At 34.4% G+C, this 15,588-nt stretch overlaps 1 protein-coding gene across 1 annotated transcript; it reads left to right on the top strand.

Annotated features, from left to right (window-relative positions):
- The first annotated feature begins 15,171 nt into the window (after nt 1–15,171).
- Nucleotides 15,172–15,588, top strand: LOC143019368 (ATP-dependent DNA helicase PIF1-like). The gene has a single exon (XM_076175006.1). It carries the CDS (start codon nt 15,172–15,174, stop codon nt 15,586–15,588), a length of 417 nt encoding a protein of 138 aa, XP_076031121.1.

The raw sequence follows: 15,588 nt of genomic DNA, 5'->3' as shown, positions 1-15,588 counted from the left end.
ATGTTTCTTCTATAACTGTCTTTTTTGAGTTTCTTTTCATGTCCCCTTGTAATTTTCCGGGTACGGACAGTTGCTCACCGGACAATTGCTCACCGAACAAGTGACAAATGGGACATTTGCTCACCAAAGGATTATTTTTTACTTTTCTTGAAATTAATAACAAATAGTATATAGGATTTTTATAGTTATATTAAAGTTTATCACCAATAATACACAAACAATATACAAACTTAATAACATAATATACAGGATTTTTTAGTTCTATTGAAGTTTATTACAGCAATAATACAGGATTTTTTTTAGTTATATTGAAGATTATTACAGTAGTAATACACAAACAATATACAAACTTTCATGTTTTAGTTTTTAATTAACTATAAAATTCAATACCAATTTCTTCCATCAATATATAGTGATTAAAGTTTTACAACTGGTGCAGTACTGAAGTGGGTTCGTTGTCCTTTGTGGATTACAAGTCCAGTCTAATGGTGTGGCCAACTGCATTTAGAAAGTCAGGAATACACTGACTTCCTGCAGCTGTAATAAACTTCAATATAACTAAAAAAAAAAATCCTGTATATTATTTGTTATTAAGTTCAAGAAAAGTAAAAAGAAATAATCCTTTGGTGAGCAAATGTCCTATTTGTCACTTGTCCGGTGAGCAACTGTCCTACACCCTAATTTTCTTATACCAATTTAGTAAGTCTTCTCTATCAAAGACTTCCACGCCTTTCATGATTCTTTAGATCATTAGCAAGTACTCTATTTCTCTTTGTTCCAGAGTCGATAATTTCGGTTTTGACAATCCTCACATTACAGTTTTGAAAGCGTTGGGGCTATCTTTGTAGTTGGTCTCTGGATTCTTTCAATTTTCTTTATATTCTTTTTGGTACTGGGTAACCATAATGTCGCAGCATAGTCCAGTCTAGGCCTTATCAGTGTGACTAGTATTTTCTTCACCATTTCTTCGGCCGAGTTGGTAAAAACTACTTTTATTTATCTTATTAAGTTGTAGGATTCTCCGATAATTTTGTTTATCTGTTTATTAGGAGACATGTCATTTGCGATGATTACTCCCATGTCTTTTCAGATCCCACTTTCTTTACTTCCTTTGTACCGATTTTATATTGCCCTGATATTCTTTTTTATTTTTTGTTTCCAAATTCCATTATACTACATTTCTTGATGTTGAACTCCACTTCCCACTTCTGACTCAATTTCCAAACCTTGTTCAGATCTCTCTGTAACGATTCACAATTCTTTTCAGTATTCACTTTCCTCAGTAATTTTGTGTCATCTGCAAAGAAGCTCATGGAACATTATACATCTTCATCCATGTCATTCACATTAATAGCATACATTATTTAGTTAGTTAAGGTTTATTCAACAAAATAACATACAATTTATACAAACATATATACATTTTTTGTTACAACATTACTTGTTGAAGAGGGAGAGCGTGAAGCAAAGCTTATGGGGAATTGCTCTCCCTTTAAGGAAAGAATTATTTTTATTTTATCTATTTATTTGTTACATGTTAGTATGATACATACACATATACACACATATATACATATATACATATATACATATATATATATATATATATATATATATATATATATATATATATATATATATTGCAATGAGATGCGACACGACGCCCGCTAACTCCGACCTCACGTAGGAATCGGGTCACGTGCGAGCATCGCATCTTGTGGGTGTTAGGTGAGAGGTGAGAGTTGCGTAAGTTGAGTAAAATTTCAATATGTTTTGATTCATTTGTTTATTGTAGATTTGGTGCATAACAATGGCAGTTTTGTACTTTATTAAGTCCATGAATTTCAGTAGATTTAGTTTATTTAAATATTTTTTTGGATGTTCTAAACGACCTACATTGCAGATTATACGCAGTGCCTTTTTTGTGAGGTAATTATGCGTTGAATATTAGTTTGATAAGTATTATCCCAAATTTCTGAACTGTAGTTTAGGTATGATAGTAGTAGACTACAGTAAATGGTACGTAGGGTATTTCCATTAAGGATATTTCTCATTTTATGCATTATTCCTAAAGTTTTGGACATCTTATTTATCACGTGATTTATATGATGTTTCCAATTAAGTTGATCGTCTAAATACACGCCTAGGAATTTACTGACGGACGCTTTTTCAATAATTTCGTTGTTTATTTTGATCGGCTTAGTGCTTTCATTATTTTTGTAGAAATCAGGTAGTTAGTTTTTGATACATTTAAGGATAATTTATTGGCTGAAAACCAATTAGATAGCTGACATAATCCTTCATTAATTGTCTTGATCAGTTTGTCGGAATTTATATCGGAGCATAGAATGGTGGTATCGTCGGCGAACAGTATAAATTTCATAAGGTTGGATACATTTGTAATGTCATTAATGTATAGTAAGAATAGTTTGGGTCCTAGAACTGAACCTTGAGATGCTCCGCATGTAACTGGTAGAATATGTGATCTTTCTTCCTCAATGGCTACATATTGTTCCCTGCTTTTTAGATAACTTTTTAACCAGTCATTAACCTTACCTCTTTGCCCAGGGTGTAGGACAGCTGCTCACCGGATAATTGTTCACCGGACAGTTGCTCACCGGAGAAGTGACAACTAGGACATTTGCTCACCAAAGGATTATTTTTTACTTTTCTTGAACTTAAGGGGGTACGCGACACCTGGAGGTCATTTTCTAAAATATTTAGAGTAAAGAGCTGAAACTTCTCAGGTAAATAGGTATACATATTGCCTACATTTTAGGTGAAGCAGAATGATGTATGTTCACATGTACGTATACCAGTAGCGACATTTAAAAGTGCACAGCACCATAATACGTGGACCAATTTGTTTTATATTTTGGCTATGATTAGTCAGTAGGCACACCTAGGGCCGGTCATTGAGTAATTGAACAATTTCCTTTATACTTTTGCATACAGGCATTTCAATTTTAATGTCTGACAAAAATCGTGAAAAATACCATTTTTTTGCTCTTGTTTCCATTATTACTCCAAACTCTTTCATCCTATTCAAAATATTCGAACGATCGGCCCTGGCAGTTACTAAAAGTAATATTCCCTGTAAGTTTCATCTAAATCTGATGTATATTAGATTTTTTATGATTAAGAAAAAGTAGAAAAATATCGAACGGAGATATGGCAACTTGAAATATGAATATATCTGTAACTTGCTTATAGTTTCACCAATTTGACTGATTTTTTCATGGCTTAATTCTTATTATATAATAAGTAAGTACAGTAAAAATTATCAACATATTTTAATTATAAGTACTTTAAATACTGAAAAACTAAAGTATAAGTATGTCACAGTAGTGACGACGCACAGACGACAACATCATATAATTTGCTTTTTTGCACCTTTGCCGGTTTCTTCATATGAAACCTCTCTGCTGGGGGTCTTCAGGGTATCTAAATCATTGGAAAGAGGTTTATTTTCCAGTAGTGGGCGCCTTCTCTTTCCTCATCAGATTCCCCTCGCCAATCTATGTTGGTAGGGCACCCCCTCCAGCATCATATGATGTCCCTTCTTCTTTCTTCTTCCTGTATAGCCTTGATCTTTTTCCTCTTGCTTTCTTCTTTGGATTTAATCTTCCTCTTTGAATTGTTTAGTCTAATGTTGTCCTTTACCTCTGTCACCGTCACAGAGGTGCAGGTGAGGGCGGTGGTGGAGTGAGAGGTGGTGAGATCTTTAGTCGTCTTTGACTGCTTGCCATCTTTAACTGCTGTTTTTGTCATTGTGATGTTCTTTTGTTCTTTTTGCTACCCATGATGACTGTACTAAAGAGTAATATGTACTAGCTAAAGTAATAGATTGCAATGAGAGCTCATGAGACATGCGTACTTCCCTTTTCAGAGCTAGCCGGTAACTAACGCTTAGTTTCGCACAAAGTTGGCGAAATATTCTCCCTCCACCTTCCTCCCTTCCCCTCCACAATCGTATTGGCCGTTGATACACTGGGCGAGTGTAAATTCAATCAAATTTCAACGTTATTTGCTGCGCCTGAAGGTCCTAAGTGGCACGCCTCCCTCTAGTGTGGGTTGCGCCTTTAAATCTGTCCCTTTAAACCTCACCCAGGACCTTTAAATTGCGCGCGGCTGGAAAATTATTTGTCGGGATTTATTTCTAAGTGGTATACGAACATTTTGAACACAGTTTTGAAAAATGCCATATCTTGACCAAATTCACCCCCCCAGGTGTCGCGTACCCCCTTAATAACAAACAATATACATGATTTTTCAGCTATATTGTATTATATATACAACAATAATACAGAAACAATATCCAAACTTTTAGTTTTTAATTAATTATAAAATTCAATACCAATTTCTTCCATCAATATGTAGTAATGATCTTTTACTGGTCCAGTCTAATGGTGTGGCTAACTGTTTGTATGTATCTCTGTCATTTAATAAGTCGAAAATTTTACTTTCATAGTCTGAATTGACTCCTAACCTTAACACTTCTAGTTCATGAACTAGAAGTGTTAGGGTAAGTAGTCAATGAAACCAACTAAAAACAATCTATTAGATTATATTGTAGAGTTTGATAAGTTACAAAGGATTACAAAGGCGGAGCATGCCGACAGGAGACCTTTTGATCCATATCTAGGTCGGATGCGAAAAAAAAATCATATTAATAATAAAATAATAAGTTAAAACTATAATAATGTAAATTAGAAATAAATGCAAAGGTACTGTATAGTTAAATAATAAACAAACAGGTAAATAGTAAATAATAATAAATTGACATAAAACTAATAATAAATTAAAATCAGACAGACAAATGATAACAAAACAAAAACAAATAATATAAGATAAATTATAATCATTACAGCATCTTACTTAGGTTCTTGGCCTCTAACAATTATGATAAAGATTTACTTTATCTGTGCTAGGGGTATGCTGCAGGAAGTCAGTGTCTTCCTGACTTTCTAAATGCAGTTGGCCACACCATTAGACTGGACTTGTAAACCACAAAGGACAATAAACCCACTTCAGTACTGCACCAGTTGTAAAACTGTAATCACTATATAATGATGGAAGAAATTGGTATTGAATTTTATAATTAATTAAAAACTAAAATATGAAAGTTTGTATATTGTTTGTGTATTATTGCTGTAATAAATTTCAATATAACAAAAAGATCCTGTATTATTGCTGTAATAAACTTCAATATAACTAAAAAATCCTGTATATTATGTTATTAGGTTTGTATATTGTTTGTATATTATTGCTGTAATAAACTTCAATATAACTAAAATAATCCTTTGGTGAGCAAATGTCCTATTTATCACTTGTTCGGTTAGCAACTGTCCGGTGAGCAACTGTCCGCACCGGCTTTGCCCATAGTATTCGGCTTTTCGAATTAGGATTTCATGATTTACTGTGTCAAATGCCTTTTTTAGATCAATAAATATGCCGGCTGTCTTTTCCTTTTGTTCTATATTGTTAGTTATCTCTTCAATTAATTCCATTACTGCTGTTGACGTTGAAAGATTTCGTTGAAATCCATATTGACTATGGTAAATGACGTAATTCTTTCTTTTTTTAGAAATGACTCAAGGCGAACTGTGAATAACTTCTCAAGAAATTTGGAAAACTGTGGTAATAGTGAAATTGGTCTATAATTATTATAACTTGATTTGTCGGCTGATTTGAATATCGGTATTACTTTTGCTATTTTCATTGCATCTGGAATTATTCCTTGTTCAAATGATTTATTGCATATTGTCAGAAAATTATTTTTGATGATATGCATAATTTGTTTTACGAGGTTCATATTGATTCCTGTGCAATCGAGTGATCTCTTGTTCTGCATTGATTTTACTGTGTTCATAAGTTCGTTTTCTGTGACGGGTTTTATAAACATAGCGTTATTTATTTAGTGTTTCAAAAAGGTCTCATGAGTTTGATGTGTTGTCTTTATTTGTTTCGCGAGGTTAAGTCCTACATGGGAGAAAAATTAATTAAATTAGTTTGCCACTTCTATTTTAGTTTTTCCGTTTTAAATAATCTATATATTAATACGTGTCACGCTTACGTCATCAATCGTGACGTCACATCTCTTCTTCTGATTGGCTGATCTTCAGTTGTTACGTCATGTCTCTTCTTTCTTCTGATTGGGTGGTCCTCAGTCGTGACGTCATGTCTCTTCTGATTGGCTGGTCTTCAGTTGTGACGTCAGTCGTGACGTCACATATCTTCTGATTGGCTGGTCTTCAGTTGTGACGTCATGTCTCTTCTCTCTTCTGATTGGCTGGTCCTCAGTCGTGACGTCATGTCTCTTTTTCTGATTGGCTGGTGTTCAGTTGTGACGTCACGCGCTCCGCGCTGGGACCCCACGATTGGGTTCCTCGGGACCCGGAGGGGACATGTCCCCTTGAATCATTTCTGTCGCCTTAGAATGCAGATTGTCTTGCAATCAATCGAGAAGTTCTGCAACACCTCCCTGGTCACAATCATATTTTAGTACTGACAAAGTGCTTTCTCATGACCCTGGAGATACTGACAGGTATTCCATGGAATTTTTGTTTGCTGAATTAATAGAAATAACAACAATAATAATAACAACAATCTACTCATACGATGCATAAAAACCAGAAAACCCTTGTCTTTTAATTAGGATGGTTTTTTTTTTCGTCTCTTAGAAGTTCTCCAGATTGTGAGAACCACTAGATCCTAAAATATTTCCTAGAGGAAGGCGAAGAATCAGAAAAAGAGAACAAATGGAAGTACGATTGCTGTATAGATACAAAGTTTGTGAGTCTTTAATCAATTTTGTTTGTTGAATTAATAAAAATAATAACATTTCCGTGCGACCGTTACGCTTAAGTACGATGCATGAATCCAAGGTCTAAATATACAGGTCAGACCGTTTACATTCTTCTGCGCAGCTTTTTACGTCATTTGGATGAGTCCATTTTCTCTTTGTGATACACTGAAGAAAACTGTGAAACGCCAAGGAAGACAGGAACTATAGTATTTTATATATTATATATATATATATATATATATATATATATATATATATATATTATATATCATATATATTATATATCATATATATTATATATCATATATATCGTATCATTATATATCATATTATATATCATATCATTATATATTATATATATATATATATATATCATATATATTATATATCATATATATTATATATCATATATATTATATATCATATATATTATATATTCATATATATAGACAGGAACTATAATATTTTATATATATATTTTATATAATATTTGTCAGAATATAACTAATTGCGTGGAGCTGTGCGAGCGAAGGCGACGTCATTTTCGAACGACGGACTAGCTTCAACTGACAGCTATAGGACCCGCTAACCCCACTTTGAACAGCCAGGTGACGTTCACGGGCCCGCTGCGCCAACTCCCTCGAAATTCGGTCGGAAGTGGTTAGACCTTATATTCTTAGATCTTGCATGAATCAGTGTCGACATGACGTCATCAGAACAAGAGAACTAAAGGAAGTACGATTTCTGCATAAATATAACAAAGTTTGTGAGTGTTTAATTAGTTTTGTTTGTTGAATTAATAAAAACAATAACAATAATAATAATGATAAAAACAATAATAATAACAATCTAATTAATAACAACAATCTAATTAATAACAACAATCTAATTAATAACAACAATCTAATTAATAACAACAATCTAATTAATAACAACAATCTAATTAATAACAACAATCTAATTAATAACAACAATCTAATTAATAACAACAATCTAATTAATAACAACAATCTAATTAATAACAACAATCTGATTAATAACAACAATCTGATTAATAACAACAATCTAATTAATAACAACAATCTAATTAATAACAACAATCTAATTAATAACAACAATCTAATTAATAACAACAATCTAATTAATAACAACAATCTAATTAATAACAACAATCTAATTAATAACAACAATCTAATTAATAACAACAATCTAATTAATAACAACAATCTAATTAATAACAACAATCTAATTAATAACAACAATCTAATTAATAACAACAATCTAATTAATAGCAACAATCTAATTAATAACAACAATCTAATTAATAACAACAATCTAATTAATAACAACAATCTAATTAATAACAACAATCTAATTAATAACAACAATCTAATTAATAACAACAATCTAATTAATAACAACAATCTAATTAATAACAACAATCTAATTAATAACAACAATCTAATTAATAACAACAATCTAATTAATAACAACAATCTAATTAATAACAACAATCTAATTAATAACAACAATCTAATTAATAACAACAATCTAATTAATAACAACAATCTAATTAATAACAACAATCTAATTAATAACAACAATCTAATTAATAACAACAATCTAATTAATAACAACAATCTAATTAATAACAACAATCTAATTAATAACAACAATCTAATTAATAACAACAATCTAATTATATGATGCTTAAAAACAAGAAAATCCTTGGCTTTGAAATAAGACGGTTGACTTTGTTTTCGTCTCTTATAAGTTCTACAGATGGTGAAAACCACTGGATGATCACGTGATTTTGTATGACGTCATATCGTCGTCCTGATCCCCGTCCCAGTTTCATTTCCCCGAAGATGTCCCAGCTTGTGTAATAAAGTTTATTCTTAGGTATGTATGTATATATGTTTGTCTATATATGTGTGTGTACATATATCAAACGTCTATAAAAGTTTATTGTGACATGACATAAACGATTAAAAAAAATATTTCCTTTTGAGTTTAGGGTCAGTGAAGACAATTCAATCGTCTATTCAAATTTATCCATAGGTTCTTTGACGATAATTCAAACATCTATACATGCCTCTCCTGCGCATTAGCAAGTATATTTTGGATGGATTCATTTTTATCACGGACAGTACAAACTATATAGTTCGTCGAGTTACAAGACTTAGTAGTTATTTTGACTTAAAATTACTGGTATTTCAACTAAAGCCCAAAACATGGAAGAACGAGTGAGAAAACAGAGAGGCAGCAAGAGAACGCCAGGGAAGAAGACGAGCAGACCGTAATAGAGAACGAATTCAAGCATTGAGGAACAATATGAACAATCAAGAGGGAGAATATCATCTTGAAAATTTGCGGAACAGAGATTTACAGAGAAGAAATTATATGGATGAAGAGGAAAGAAGGCAGGATCTTGAAAATATGAGGAACAGAATAAGACGGCGTAGAAATGATGTAAATGAAGGTAGACATTTGAGGTATTATATTGGTCAAATGAACATAGTTTGCCACCATTGTAAGGTTTTAAGATTTTCAAGTGAACCTCTGAATTGCTGCCACAAGGGGAAAGTGTCTTTTCCTCCATTAAGTGAATATCCAGCCATTCTCAGGCAACTATTTGACGAAGAAAATCATAATGCAATTAACTTTAGAAACAACATAAGGAACTATAATTCAGCATTCGCCCTTGCCTCTTTTGGTGCAAATATTAGGCCTCCACCAGGACGAGGTCCATACTGCTTCAGATTACAAGGACAAATCATTATGCCACAAATTTGCGCCCGAATTGTAAAGATAAAAGAAAATATGGACAACTATATATAATTGAAACAAATGAAGCAAATCGTGCAAGAGTAAATGCCAATCAAAATTCTAATTGTTGGTTATCTGTTTTCCAGCAAATATCCCTTACAAAAACATGAGAACTGTTGATATTCAAGAACAAAAAAGAGCTACAATTGAAAATGTTACTCCTAGAAAGGTAAATATGCACTTTATTGCTGGACCCGATGCAAGAAGGTACAACAATCCAACTAATGACGAGGTTGCAACCATATTTGTCGGTAATGACGGGGCGCCCCCAGCACATCGTGATATTGTGGTTTATCCAATAGGAGAAGCTGAGCACAGAATATATATCATACCTGTCATGCCATTTAGATCCAATGATTTATCCTATACTTTTCCCCAATGGCGAGCCTGGATGGCACATCATTATACCACATATAGAACATCTACAAACAAGGACTCGAAATAAAGTAACAATGCAGGAATTTTACGGATATCGGCTGGCTATTAGAAATTGTTTCAGTGCAATCCACAGAGCGGGAAAATTATTTCAGCAATACATTGTAGACGCCTATGTGAAGGTGGAAGGTTGTCGCTTTAATTACATTGCTAATAATCAAGCACAGTTAAGAGTAGCTATGTACTGCGGACTCATGGATCACCTAAAGAAATAACGAAAATGAAGAACCTGGTGTCCCTGTTGTTTTGCCTTCAACATTCACTGGAAGCCCTCGAAATATGCAACAAGCATACCAAGATGCAATGGCGATTGTATCAAAGTATGGAAAACCTGATCTATTTATTATACTTGTAATCCTTGATGTCAAGAAATAAATGAAAACCAGGGGCCTAATGAAACCGCACAAAACAGGCCAGATTTAATAGCTCGGGTTTACAAATTACACTTGAATGAATTCATGGTTGATATCAAAGAACGGCACGTGTTGGGAGTACCAATTGCACATATACATGTGATCGAATTTAAAAAAAAAAGAGGTCTCCCACACTGCCATATGCTCATCATGTTACGAGAGGAGGACAAAATTAGAACAAAAGAACAAATTGGTAACCTTGTCTCGGCCGAGATTCCGCCAATAGAGGACCCGGAATTACGAGAGGTAGTGCGGACGCTTATGATTCATGGACTTTATGGTGCAACAAATCCCAACTCTATCTGTATGGTAGATGGACAATGTCAGAAGAAATTTCCAAAACAATACCAGGATGAAACTATAACTAATTCTTCAGGATACCCTCTCTATGGAAGAAGAAATAATGGGGAAACTGTCCGAGGTGGAACATAAGAAGTAGACAACAAGTTTGTAGTGCCCAATAATAGATATCTGTTGAGGAAATATTGCGCGCACAAAAATGTTGAAATATACACTTCAGTAAAAAGTGTTAAATATATCTTAAATATATTTATAAGGGGCACGATTGTGCAATGATGGAGGTAAACATTCACAATGCAGCCAACAATGAACAAACTAATGGAAATGAGTACAACAATGCAGTCAACAATGAACAAGCTAATGGAAATGAGTACAATGAAATAAAGCAGTATCTTTCGTGCATGTATGTGTCTCCACCAGAAGCATTTTGGAGACTATCAGAATTCAAAATGCACGGACAGTCCCACACTGTACAGACTTGCGCTGCATTTACCTGATGAACAGCAAATGTACTACAGACCAGGAGAGCAACAACAGGCAGCTGCACGAGTAGAAGGCCGTGACACGCATCTGACTGCCTGGTTTAAGATTAACCAAACTGATGAACATGCTAGAAACTATTTGTATGTTAATATCCCTGAACATTACGTATTTAGCAAGCAGACTACAACATGGACTCGAAGAGTACGTTTTCAAAACATTGTCACAAGAATGTATTCAGCAAGTCCAGGAAATGGTGAGAAGTTTTACTTGAGGATTTTACTTCTGCACGTTCCAGGAGCTACTTCTTTCAGAGATCTGAGAGCTGTTGAAGGTGAAGTTTTTGGAACATTTAAAGAAGCATGTGTTCGATTACGTCTTCTTGATGATGATAACGAACTACAAGCAACATTGACAGAAGCAGCAGCATATCAAATGCCTAGACAACTGCTAAACATGTGTGTGTGCATGTTCAATGAACCAATCGATGCGCTTCAGCTGTGGAATGAAAACAAAAAGTTTATGATTGAAGATCTCTTACTAAGACATGACAATGCCACTGCAGAAAATATGGCTCTTCATTTTGTCAATAATATCTTGAAGGAAAATGGTATGAACTGCATCATGGTTGGTCTTCCTGAACCAGTGGGAGAGCCTTCAAGAAATGAGAATAACGAAGAAAATCTTGTGGTAAACGCTAAATTACTAAATGCTGAACAAAGGGATGTGTTTAATTGCGTTGTTCATGCAGCTGAAGCAATCGTTAGATGAGAAGAGCCCAATAATAGATTGTTTTATTTGGATGCACTTGGAGGTTCCGGGCAGCACTCACGTCAAACATGAGGCAAACCCGTGTGCGTTTCTCGCTGTGTACGTGTTACTGCCAGTCAACAGTTGCCAGATGTCGCTAGCCATTTATAGAATCGTCCTGTTTTCAAAAAAGGATGTGTTTGTTGGATAATCATTTCACTTTGTGTTAAATTAATAATTAACAATTAGACTCTATAGGTAACGTTTATTCTAGTTCTAGTTAGGTATATAATTTCAAATATGATAATGATGCCATAAGATAGCGCTGTGCAGGATTTTGCAAATAGAAGTACGTGTATCTGCAAACATATAGTCACGTGCTGGGAGGTTGGTACGATGCATTGCATGTAGCTAGATAATGTAGGCCCTTGTGGACACTTAGTTGTAAGCCGAGGTATTTGATATATACTATAATAAGGAGCAATGTGCCTCTGTGTATACTTCTTTCTGTGTGTGGTTGTGTACGTAATGTCTGACAAATAAGATACGCCGGAAAAACGATCTTCTAGAAAAAGTGAAGATGAAAATAGTGTGATTCAAAACTTAAACATTAAAAAAGACTAGGTAATAAAATCCTTATATGTCATTTGCAGCAACTCCACTTCACTACGGGACTTAAATCTCGTTGGCAGCATTAGCTGCCAGCCGTACGACGTGTCGTAATAATACTCGCATCATAAAATATAGTCACCGCTTATATCTATCGTTCTCTCTTTCACCCGTGAATTTTGAAAACCACAGAGAATGTGATTAAGAGCAGATTAGGGAGAATGTAAAAACACAGGGGCGACTATAATAAATATAATCAAGACTCCGATATGGTAGCGTCGCGAATCCACTTGCTCCTCATGACGCCTACGTGTGCGGCACCGTATGGTAGGGGTATACTTGATTTTAGATGTTTGATGTATGCAACCCACTTACTTTAGCCTTAGATTTGAGCGTAATTTTAATGTAAATCTTTAATAATAGGAATTCTTGTAATTAACAAATTCATAATTGTAATGATTATTTCCTAATTGTGTACAGGAACATGGCACACAACGGTGCTCTTCTGATGTTTGTAATTGCTGTCTTTTACAACAATTAACTTCGTCTACGGTTGTCAGATGTCCTCCTCAAAAAGGACAGTTCTTGCGAACCTTCCACCAGCACCATTCCAATGTGCGCTGTCACTCATGCTGGAGGAACAGTTTATACGGTTAAGTCAGCTTCACAAGAGGGCATTTGTTACAATGTGGACCTCTCAATCGCCATGTGCAGCTGCCTCTGTGGAAACACAGGAAGCGTTTGCAAACATCAATTAGCAGCGTCGCAGTACAGCGCAGTTCGCCTTCCACAACTATACGCCTGCACTGTTGCTGAAAAAGAATTCTTGTATAATGTGATATACGGCGACAAACCGATGCCGACATCGAATTTTTTAGATGGCTTATTTGCTGATACACCTGTTAATGCAGTATCTCATGGTAATAAAGAACCAGCTGCATGTGACGATGGGCAAGGAGATGTAGCTGTCGTTATCGAGACCTCCGCAGAGACAACAAATGAAAATCAATCAATTGACACCAGCATTGATGAGTTCACAAGCATGATCAATAGAGAATTAAAGAGAACTAAAAGCACCTGCATGCTCAGCTCCTTTGCGGTATTTGAACAGAGGCTGAAAGCCTGCAGAAATCCTGCGCAGGTTACTACTTTCCTTCTGACTGCAGGTTGCACTATTTTTAAGGCATCGGAGGCGGCAAAGAGAAAAATTCCTCGTCAGCCAACGACCATTGCTAGGCGTCAGTTTGGCCAACCAAGAGGCAAAGCTGCCTTACTGAAAGGCAAGATAACAAAAAGGAAAAGGAATTTAGCCTTAAACATATTAAAAATGTACCAAATGCTAAAATACATTGATGTTTCCATATTACTGTTTCATTTCCTATACCTAACTTATTTCAAATCAATCACAAATAAATACTAACTAATAATTAATGAAAACAATTTAGCATGAGGCATTCAAATAAATGTTCTCTAGGTAATTGCCTTTATTTTAGAATACAGTTACATTTTTATTTATTATTTAGGAAGATTATGAAATACTAGTGTAAACGCCCCTGAAAATCACGGGATTCTGATTTCTCTTAACTTCCAAATAATTCCATCATTTATAGCTTGCTATTACAGTAATTTCATTTGCGTGTTATTCGATTTCGATCTCCTTTAACTATTTATTAATAAATCAAAATGCACATTTTTTCGAAATAAATTTATTATTTCGTTGCTTAGGCGATTACTTTTGATATAACATTTTCAATTGTTATATTTTAAACCAAAAGCGCATCCTAGTCACTGTCAAATGACATATAAGGATTTTATTACCTAGTCTTTTTTAATGTTTAAGTTTTGAATCACACTATTTTCATCTTCACTTTTTCTAGAAGATCGTTTTTCCGGCGTATCTTATTTGTCAGACATTACGTACACAACCACACACAGAAAGAAGTATACACAGAGGCACATTGCTCCTTATTATAGTATATATTAAATACCTCGGCTTACAACTAAGTGTCCACAAGGGCCTACATTATCTAGCTACATGCAATGCATCGTACCAACCTCCCAGCACGTGACTATATGTTTGCAAAATCCTGCACAGCGCTATCTTATGGCATCATTATCATATTTGAAATTATATACCTAACTAGAACTAGAATAAACGTTACCTATAGAGTCTAATTGTTAATCATTAATTTAACACAAAGTGAAATGATTATCCAACAAACACATCCTTTTTTGAAAACAGGACGATTCTATAAATGGCTAGCGACATCTGGCAACTGTTGACTGGCAGTAACACGTACACAGCGAGAAACGCACACGGGTTTGCCTCATGTTTGACGTGAGTGCTACCTGGTGAAACCAAAACATACTAAAGTACAGATTCTGTAACATCTGAAAATGAAGCAGAAGCAATGAATTTATAAACTCTCTTTAAACTTGGAATTTATAAACTCTCTTTAAACTTGGAATTTATAAACTCTCTTTAAACTTGGAATTTATAAACTCTCTTTAAACTTGGAATTTATAAACTCTATTACACCTTCCGGCATGCCACCTCATCGCCTAATTTTTAAAGTTGGAGCCATTATTATGCTGCTAAGAAACCTCTCAATAACACAAGGCCTATGCAATGGAACACGCTTGGAGGTACTTCGGCTAAACGAGCATAGTATTGAAGCTGCAATAATAGGTGGATCTCATGCTCAAAAGCGAGTACTCATACCAAGAATCAGACTCAGGCCAAGCGATGCAAACATTCCTTTCATACTTCATAGGACCCAATTTCCAGTTCGTTTGTCCTATTCCATGACTATCAATAAAGCTCAGGGTCAAACATTCGACAAAGTTGGCATCAACTTACGACATCCATGCTTTACTCATGGGCAGCTCTATGCTGCATTTTCAAGAGCAAGGGCGATGGAAAGTGTAAAAGTTAAAGTAACTCATCAAAACCAGTCTAGCTAA

The sequence above is a fragment of the Oratosquilla oratoria genome, chromosome 37 (assembly GCF_046742065.1).
Source record: "Oratosquilla oratoria isolate Oo_2021 chromosome 37, ASM4674206v1, whole genome shotgun sequence".
NCBI lineage: Eukaryota > Metazoa > Arthropoda > Malacostraca > Stomatopoda > Squillidae > Oratosquilla > Oratosquilla oratoria.
The sequence above is the reverse complement of the archived record's forward strand: the minus strand, read 5'-3'. Positions and strand labels throughout refer to the sequence as shown.